Source organism: Diospyros lotus, chromosome 8, assembly GCF_014633365.1.
Source record: "Diospyros lotus cultivar Yz01 chromosome 8, ASM1463336v1, whole genome shotgun sequence".
In the NCBI taxonomy this organism is placed as follows: Eukaryota; Viridiplantae; Streptophyta; class Magnoliopsida; order Ericales; family Ebenaceae; genus Diospyros; species Diospyros lotus.
Genome location: NC_068345.1, coordinates 1,860,641 through 1,870,781, shown reverse-complemented (window position 1 = coordinate 1,870,781; position 10,141 = coordinate 1,860,641). Strand labels below are relative to the sequence as shown.

Genomic DNA, 10,141 nt, shown 5'->3' with positions numbered 1-10,141 from the left:
AAGAATTTAAAAGAAGAAAGAAAAAAAGTAAGATTATAAGAGAAAGTACTAAAGAAAATGAGAAAGAACAAAAACAATTCTCAAAGAGAGAATTATAAGGAAACAACTAAACTTTTATTCAAGAATAATAATCACACTTACAAATGCAATCAAGTGATCTATTTATAGGCCACAAGATGCAATACAAACCACACAATTTCAATTATTCAACTAGACATAATTATATCTAATGGGCACTCATACACTTAAAGTTAAATGGATTTTAGCTATAATACACACCTAATATTAAATGGATTTTAGCTAAAATACATACCTAATAAAGCACTCATAAAGTTAAATGGATTTTAGTTATAATATCCACCTAATAGTTAAATGGATTTTAGCTAAAAAACACACCTAATAAAGCTCTCACATAAAAAATAAAAATAGATTTCTATAAATTGGTTTTTAATCTTCATTAGGATTAAAAATAATCCTTGGGCCTTCTCCAAATAATATCTTCCATGGGTTGCTCAAATTTAGCCTTAATTCTTCATGGGCTTGAATTCTTCATGGACTTTAATTTTTCATGGGCTTGATTTCTTCATAGGTTTGATTTCTTCATGGACTTTAAGTCTTCATGGGCTTGAATTCTTCATGCCTAAAAAAAATAAAAATAATTTAATGTTATTAATAAATTATATATTATATATATGTATTACACATGGCACATATATATTAGATTATATTATATATATATATATATATTACATGCATGCATATGATGTATATGTATTATATATAATTTTATATATTATTATTATTATTATTATTAAATTTTACTTTAAAATTTCATTTCATTCATTTTTCAATTTAAACTTGCATATAACCATAAAATATATATTAATATCTAATTTAAACCATTTTTAAGATCAAAAGAAGGGTATAATTATAACAAATTTTTACAAAATTAACCACTAATAAGAGGATAGCTTTTACACTTCATTGGTTAGATTATAATATATGTTTATAAAATAAATATTTATTAATTACAATTATTATATAAAACTTTGAAATTTTTTTTTATCATATAACATTTAATAGATTAAAAGTATATTAAGATACATTAATTATTCTACAATTACAAAATTTATACAACAATATCACAAAAGTTTATGATAAAAATCAAATAAAACTCCTGGTCAAATATTTAAATTAAAAATATAAGTTTAAACAAAAAAATTACCTATATATTATCAAAATAATATATAATATTCAAAATAGTAGACAACTAATTTTAAATATCTTAAATTATTATTGTATTTTTAATATTTACAAATAAAAGATAAAATAAAAAATAAAAAATTTAATAGTTCAGTTAGTTCACCGATCCAACCACAGTTCTTGAAAGTAATCGATCCATCTTTTAACAAGTAATTTTTTATTGAGGATAATTTTATTAAAATAGTTTTATTTTTATTTATTGTTCATAACAAATGTTTCAATTTTTTACCATTTGAATCAGTTGACCAACTGATTTGTTTTTCTTTCTTACGAGCTATATTGAGGCCAATTTGTTTGAATATTTAAATAATTGAATCCTATGAATTTAATACAACATTAACATAAACAAAAGATGACATATCTGTAATCATCAAATATTGCATCAAAACTGATATTTGAAGATTTTATTTCCACTATTTTATAGACAGATAATCATTTATTAGGACAAATATACAAAATAATAACTCAAAATTATTATTTAAAATAGTAAAGTATATGAGATATAGTCATAAATAAAATATTGAACTAATAACCCTATCATATGGGTAATTAATTAGATAATGACCTATACTTTATCTTAAGTCTCACTTAAATTCAAAAAAATCAGTACGTGCATTCATAGACAATTAGTTATACCATCAGTAATGAAAATATATTGCACGTCTCATACAAAATAATCAATCACATTATCAACCCGTTTTTAATAAAATAAAATTATTAACAATTAATAGCAGCACACACAAAATATTTTCAACATAAATTACATTATTAATTTTTATTTTGTATTTGGTAACAGCCTGTAAGTGTATTTTAAATTTTCTGATCGTATCTATTTAATTCTTATTATAATTTATTTATCAAATTTCGTTAATAAAAAATGATGGGATATATATTAATATAAATTTAAAAATCACTTACTTATATACATCATATTAGTTTTTATTAACAAAATTTGACTACAAATTGAAAGAATAACCACTCGTATGGTAATTTATTTAGTATTCAATACAAAATTATGTTCCGACCGAGTTAAACTGAAAATTAATTTTGTCAAAATTTTGAGACAAATGCCTACTTAAATTTATTTAGTCTTAAACTAAATTGGACCTTTCAAAATTAATCCAATATAATTTTTTAGTATGAACTACAATTTAAATACTCATACATATACTCAAAATTTTCCTTTAGTTTATTAAAAAACAATTGTTATTGATAAGTTACAATGATCAATTTATTTGTAGTGAGAGAGCGTATTGATTAGGGTCTGCGAGTAACCTACAAGAAAATAATCGGTTAAGGGTGTGGGTAATCTCTTGTGCAGGACTTTCAATGCTTAAGTATCTAGATGAGTGTATATAATGCAAATAAAGAATAATTACAATAAGCGTAAAATTTCGAGCATACACTTGATAAAGGGGAGTATCTTATTTATAAAGATAAATTAGACTAATAGGCGGAGGAAAATCCACAATCTATATCGGCATATCGAACCGTTTATTAAATTTGTAGGTGATCATCTCAAATGTATGATAGTCTTCGTTATTTACAATCTAATTATTCCAGAAAAATCTCCGCATGATTGTGAGATAGGCTTATGGGTCAAAGTGGCCCATAAAAATCTCTTGAAAGTCGAGAGAGAGACTCTCTCGTAAAATCACTTGATTATCTCTTGATCTTATTTATTCAATTTTGGTCATTCCATCAATATCTCTTGAATCTCTTAGTCATTTAATAATTTTATGTACCAATAACTTATTTATTCAGATTTTTTATTCTGATAGATTTTTTGGGCCTCTTTCTTTCTTTGGGTTTATACTCACCTTATTTGATACAATAACAATAATTGTTTATTTTTTATATGAAAAAATAACATTTTTATATTCTATCTATTTGATTTGTAATCCATGTCTACCCCTCACGTGTTGCAATACGTAACATAATAGATTTATCCGCTTACACATGAGATCCGTAGCGATGAAGGAATAAAATATATGAAAAGCAGAAACCGTGGAAAATCGAGAAAGCATATTCACTACACGTAGGTGGTTTAACGTTAATTATTGTTTTTAAAATAAATATTAAAATTTAATAAATATTTTTTATTTTTAAATAATATATTATTTTTAATTTTAAAATAATTTTATTAATTGATTATAAATGTATTGTATTTTTTAATATTTTACTAACTAATAAAATTATTTTTAATTAAAAATAATATATTTTATCTAAAAATAAGTGCATTTGTTAAAATTTGATAATAATTAGCACTGCCTTATATTATGTATCCCAGGTTACTCGTATATTTAATTTATTTTGTTTTTAATATTTTAAATTAATAATATATTTTAAAATATGATACATTTATTTTATTTAATTTAATATTTAAATAATTTTATTAATTAATTAAATAGTTCAAAATATAAAATCCATTAATCATCAACTAATAGAATTGTTTGACCCTTAAAAAAAATTAAATAATATAAATGATCATTAAATTTTATATTAAGATATAAAAATATTATTAAATTTTATTTTGATAAATAATCTATAATTATCATTAATTATTTTTAGAAGAGATTAATGAAATATTGATATTTTTATATTTTAGTATAAAATTTAGTAATTATTTGTGATATTTAATTATTTATATTATTAATAATGTTAATATAATATATTAATATAAGAATGGCAGAGTAACTTTTTTTTATAATAAATAAGATTGTACAATTATGTATATTATAAATCGGTGAAAAGGAGAGAAAAAAGGAGCCACGTGCTCAAAGGGCGGGCGGGGAGAGGAACGTGTGGTGGTCTTTCTTTTCAGTGGCAACTTTCATAATTCACAGCCAAAGAGAAAGCAAGAATGTCAGCCAAATACAGAGGCCGAGTTTCAATCCCCCAAATTCGGCTCATCTCTGCATCTTCCTCCACAAGCACGAAGAACACCAACAGAAAATCAGAGTCAAAATGTCCTTCACGATTCGACTTCAGTTCACCACAACCCATCTAAGCCCCAACGGCAGTCCGGAAGCCCGAAGAAAACCCCACCAGAAAGCGAAACCCATCTACCATTCCAATCAGTTGGCCAAGTCTCTGGTTGTCCGGAGAATGTGCTCCGTTGGGTCGTCGTCCGGCGGCGCCTTGGCTGCGCGGAGCTCGCTGATAGACCCCGACGGCGGCGCGCTGGTGGAGCTGGTGGTGCCGGAGGGCGAGAGAGGGCTGAAGGCTCGGGAGGCGGAGGCAATGGCGAAGGTGAGGTTGACGAGGATTGATCTGGAGTGGGTCCACGTGCTTAGCGAGGGTTGGGCGAGCCCATTGAAGGGTTTCATGAGGGAGAAAGAGTATTTGCAGAGCCTGCATTTCAATTGTTTGAGAATGGGAGATGGGTCTCTCGTGAACATGTCGTTGCCGATTGTTCTCGCCATTGACGACGAGGACAAGGAGAGAATTGGGGCGTCTGTTGATGTTGCGCTGGTCGGACCCGACGGCGATTTAGTTGGTGTTCTTAGAAGGTTCGAATAACGTTAACCAAATTGATATTCGTTATAAATGCCTTACAGAAGATAAGATGTTATAATTCATCGTAAGGAATGGGACTTGTCCCACATGAAAGTGTAGGCTCTTGCTGTGGGGTTTATAATCTCTTGTCACTCTGCTTTTGAGGGTGAGTTAGTGTAACAGTTGTATGAGAGCTAGCCTCATGTCTGCTAATTGCAATCGCACGGTGACAAAGGTGACGCTGGCATTGCAGTGTTCGTCCGGGACTAGCCGTGGCTAGTGCACAACCTGTCGTTGTGGGTGCCGGACTGCGGAGTGTGGTGTTATGTTATGGTCTAAGGTATGAGACTTGTCTCACATTGAAAGTTTAGGTTCTTGGTGTGGGATTTATAATCTCTTGGGCACTATCCTCTTGACAACTAACTTTTGAGGGTGAGTTCTACTCAAGGGGTGTAACAAAAGACCATATATAGAAATGACGGGAGGGGTAGAATTGCACGTAGTGGTATAAGGGCTTGTATATTTTTGCGTTGTTTTAATGCTTTTAATGGGTTGATGAGTTCGTTCTGGCTTTGCATGTTGTTTGCTAGTGTATGTGTTGATTGTCTGGATGAATATGGAAGAAAACACTAGACGAACCTCTAGATGCTAACTTTCACTCTGTAAGTTGCATGGATATGTTTGGATGGATAAATATGATGAATTAACTCACTTTGTCTAATAAGCCACTTAATTCTTTGTATTGGCATTGTTTGCCGTAAATGAATGGAGATCAACCAGTTCACCCTGTTGTGAGCTAAACTTAGGAATATATTTTTCTAACACGGTTGTTCTTGGTTTGTTAGCAATAAATTTCCCATCGGGCTAAGGAAAAAACAACTGTTTGGCCAGAATACTGGATAGTGATTGATTTTTTAAAATCTGCCTTAGTGAATTTTGAATTTCACGATCTATCATACTGTGGTATGATATTGAGTATTTTGCAGAACAGCTCTCACAATGAGCACATGCTTGTTAACTATCTTTATATTCGGGCAAGTTGACTGCTTGTTTTACGTTCTGACTAATTATTGTTGAAATTTTGGGGTATATACACTTAAATTAAATTACATGAATAGCTTGATGTTCCCTGTGCTATTTAGAATATATTCTGACTAGAAAACTGTTTGGCAGCATTGAAATATACAAGCATAACAAAGAAGAAAGAATAGCAAGAACTTGGGGAACAACTGCTCCAGGGTTACCCTATGTAGAGGAGACAATCACTCCAGCTGGGAATTGGCTTGTTGGTGGTGATCTTGAAGTGTTAAATCCTATCAAATATAATGATGGTCTTGACAACTATAGGCTATCACCCAAACAACTCCGAAATGAATTTGACAAGCGCCAAGCTGATGCAGTTTTTGCTTTTCAGCTGAGGAATCCCGTGCACAATGGTCACGCTTTGCTGATGAACGATACACGCAGGAGGCTGTTGGAAATGGGGTATAAGAATCCAATTCTACTACTTCATCCATTGGGAGGTTTTACAAAGGCTGATGATGTCCCTTTGGATGTTCGTATGGAACAACATAGCAAGGTAATTTTCCAATTTTACACAACTAACTAGTAACAATTTTATCTGGGATGATGATGTAATGAGAGATTATATTTTGTTGACACAGGGAACATAAACTCATTGGTCTCTGTTGATGTCACTTCAATGAAACATAGTTTCTTTTAGGCTTAAGCTACATTTTTCAGTAAGGTTGAATGGTCTCAATTGATTCCTAACTGTCCCGCACCTAGGTTTAACTTAGGGTTTTAAGAGGAATTTGAAAGAAATCGGGGGAGATAGATCAGAAAGGGAGGGAGAAAATCACAGAGATTAGGGAGAATTAGAGCAGAAGAACCGAGAGAGAAAGAGAGCAGAGAGAATTGGGAGAGAATCAGAAGAAATTGGGAGAGAGATCAGAGAAGTTGAGAGAGAAATAGATTTCTATTATCTTTCAACAACCATAATTCTCTATTCTAGGCTTTCAGTTATTAGAATAACTGAAAGGTACAAATAGGGAAAACAACAAAGTACAACAAGAAAGTGTTGGTCCATAGCCCATGCCCTAGCAATTGCTTCGTGGGACTACTTGTTTGTGAGGCCTGGGGAGAAGGTTGCACCCATAGTGTGGATAGGGATAAAGAATTGCATCTCTGCTAATAGTTATAGCTTTTGGCACTGTGGTAAGCGCTCAGTCCTGAAGGTTCCTGGTGGGGTTCAACTAATATTAGAGCAGGTCGCAAGTTCGAGTCTCCTCTAGGGTAGTTCTGGGGGAGTGGGGGGGATTTTGGTGATTCGTAGCCCATGGCCCAACGCAGTTCGCGGGGGGGGGGGGGGGGGGGGGGGGAATTGTTGGTCCATAGCCCATGTCCTAGCAATTGCTTCGTTAGACTGTTTGTTTGTGAGGTCTAGGGAGAAGGTTGCACCCATAGTGTGGATAGGGATAAAAAGTTGCGCCTCTGCTAATAGCTATAGCTTTTGGCATAGTGGTAAGCGTTCAGTCTTCAAAGTTCCTAGTGGGGTCCAACAGAAAGAAATACATCTAATATACAATTACTGCTATATCTTTGGGGTCATGACAATGATCGCCTAGATCTAAATTCAGCAATGTGAATCCACCTTAGCAATTGCTGCTAGGAGTCGCCTAGATTTGAATCAGCCTCCTGAATCAATCGATCTAACCTGCCTTCAAATTCTAATCGAAATTAACTGCTAGGCGATAGATCTAAATCAGCCTCCTGATATTGCCTGCTGAAATTGTCTAGATCTACACAATCAATGCTCTGAAACAGTCTCCTGAAATTGATTGACTCTGTTGCAGCTTCTTGAAAATCGCATGTGTTAAGCTTTCGAGGATAGCCTTGCTCTGCTCGGTTCCAATCTGTCTTTGATAGCATTTTTGAGTAAGGTTGAATGGTCTCAATCGATCCCTAACTTGTAACTAAGACCATTTGACTGCCTTTTAACTCGTAATAATTTCGCCAAAACCTTCCTTTCACTAGTATGAGCTTATGTTTTTCTTTCTTTTTTTTTTTTCTGCTTCTTTTTATTTTATTTTCTTTTTTCTTTTTCTTTTTCTTTTTCTTTATTTATTGGCTGTTGGGGTTTAAGGATTTCAATTCCATGATGTTTCCAATATGTAAAGTTAATATAGTTAGGGCTTTCTCAGGTTCTAGAAGATGGAGTTCTTGACCCCGAGACTACTATCGTGGCCATATTTCCGTCACCCATGCATTATGCTGGTCCAACAGAAGTACAATGGCATGCCAAGGCACGAATTAATGCAGGTGCAAATTTCTACATTGTGGGTCGTGATCCAGCGGGGATGGGTCATCCTATAGAGAAGAGGGATTTATATGATCCAGACCATGGGAAGAAAGTGTTAAGCATGGCTCCTGGCTTGGAAAAGCTAAACATATTGCCATTCAGGGTAGGTGTCATAACAGGTCTTTTGCATTAACAATGCACAGCTCACTTTTTTTGATTTTAGCCTTCTTCTCTACTATTATTTCTGTGTTTTTGTTTTCCGCTTACAAGACACGCATTCTGTGGGTAAGTTAAACTCTAATCAGTGTTCCAATTGAGGAATTGATTATACTATAATGATGGTGCCGATCAACTCTTTTTAATGCTGGTTCATCAAATTTATAAAGATATTTTAGTGGTTCACACAACCACAACAACCAAATCTACCCTAAACTTTAAAAAATTATCAAATTGTACGTAACAAGGGCAATTGAAGTGGTGGTCTATTTCTCACAAATTTATTACCAAATATGTGAGTCTAGGTTTAGGTTCCTTATATGTGGAATAATATATATACACATAAAAATTGATACAGATCGAAATTTCTCAAAACCTTTCTTAATGATGTTGACGGCATCATGACGATGTTACAAAATTGATACAAATTGAAAGTTCAAATGTAGAATTGATAATTTTTAAAGTTTGTTGTAGAATTGATAATTGAGTCAAAGTTTTGTATTTTATTATAATTTACCCCCCCCCCCCCCAAAAAAAAACCCTTGTTCTTACTCCAAATATCACTCTATTGGGAGCTTTGTGAATGATGAAAATATTTAGAGCTTGAACTCCCTGTCTGTCTTAGACTTAAACCATTAAAAGCTTGTCTTCTAGCCACATCTTTTGTCATTTATGTTTTACTTTATTCCAAACATTAGGTATTTCTCTTGTGCTGTTGATAACTTAAGACTTCTAATTTTTTTCTTTGTTTGTTCTACCTGGTAGTGCCATGTAATACGTGATCTTCATTACATTTTGCAGGTGGCAGCATATGACACAGTGGGAAAACAAATGGCATTTTTTGATCCTTCCCGGGCTAAAGATTTTCTGTTCATTTCTGGAACTAAGGTATAAATCAGATCTTTATCTTTTGGTTGTTGTTAGTGTATTTGAGGATTTTTACTTATAAAAAAAGTAGATTATATGAGGATTTCTATGCCTTCGAGTTTTAAAATTGTTTTACAAGATCAGATAGTTATTTAGTATTATCTATAGAGAATAGAAGATTTTAAATTCTGGAAGATGTTTTCCACATGATAGCTGCTTGTCAATATTGTTGTCATGACTGGAATTATATGTGCAGAAATTAATGAAGTGCAATGATCACTTCAATTTCAGAAAATTATTTGTAACAAAGAATTTTGAAATTGTACAGTAATGTTGACTAAAGGTTTCTATTATCCTAGATGCATGGTGTGCTATTAAATGATTCAGTCTTTTTCCTTGAGATGCATGACATTGCCTGACTGGGATATTCTCACGTTTAAGGAATCTTCTATGGACCTAGATTTTTTATGTTTAAGGTGCAAACATTGTCATTTTCTAAACTGCAGTCAAGAGTTGAAGAAATTATCTTTTGGTTGTTTTAAAGTTTCCATCCACAACATTGTTCATTTATTCTTCTTCTGCAGATGCGGACATATGCAAGAAATGGTGAGAACCCTCCTGATGGTTTTATGTGCCCAAAGGGTTGGGAGGTCCTGGTCAAATATTACAAGAGCCTGCAAACTGAAGAGATTGCACAGGACAAACCAGCTGTTTTATCCATGTAGAGACATAATTTCATGCTGTTTCATTAACTTATTTCTAGCAGGAGCAGGAAGGGGAATTGACAATGAGGTCTGTAGGAGGCCGAGATAGTTGTGTCACTCAATAGATTGGAAATTGGCTATAGCAATTTTAGTTGAGTGCTTCTTTTATTTTAATCCTGATGGTTGAGATGCTCTGCTGTTTGTGTTGAACTTGTAACATTAATGATTTATTTGCTATTCATTGTTTGAAGAAAGATAGTTATACATTAGACACATATTGATTTGCTCCTAA

The 10,141-nt window shown here is 32.5% G+C and overlaps 1 protein-coding gene across 1 annotated transcript; it reads left to right on the top strand.

The window, feature by feature from the left end:
- Positions 1-4,110: 4,110 nt before the first annotated feature.
- Positions 4,111-10,141, top strand: LOC127807656 (ATP sulfurylase 2). Its single transcript, XM_052345681.1, has 5 exons — positions 4,111-4,775; positions 5,935-6,340; positions 7,965-8,225; positions 9,080-9,166; positions 9,730-10,141. Exons 1-5 carry the CDS (start codon positions 4,231-4,233, stop codon positions 9,868-9,870), a joined length of 1,440 nt encoding a protein of 479 aa, XP_052201641.1. The 5' UTR covers positions 4,111-4,230; the 3' UTR covers positions 9,871-10,141.

What these genes read in the sequence shown, in the direction of transcription:
- LOC127807656 (XM_052345681.1), top strand. Translation starts at nt 4,231, where the DNA reads ATGTCCTTCACGATTCGACTTCAGTTCACCACAACCCATCTAAGCCCC. An exon ending in TAAACATATTGCCATTCAGG is followed by an intron (nt 8,226 to 9,079) that starts GTAGGTGTCATA and finishes TACATTTTGCAG; the next exon opens with GTGGCAGCATATGACACAGT. An exon ending in TGTTCATTTCTGGAACTAAG is followed by an intron (nt 9,167 to 9,729) that starts GTATAAATCAGA and finishes CTTCTTCTGCAG; the next exon opens with ATGCGGACATATGCAAGAAA.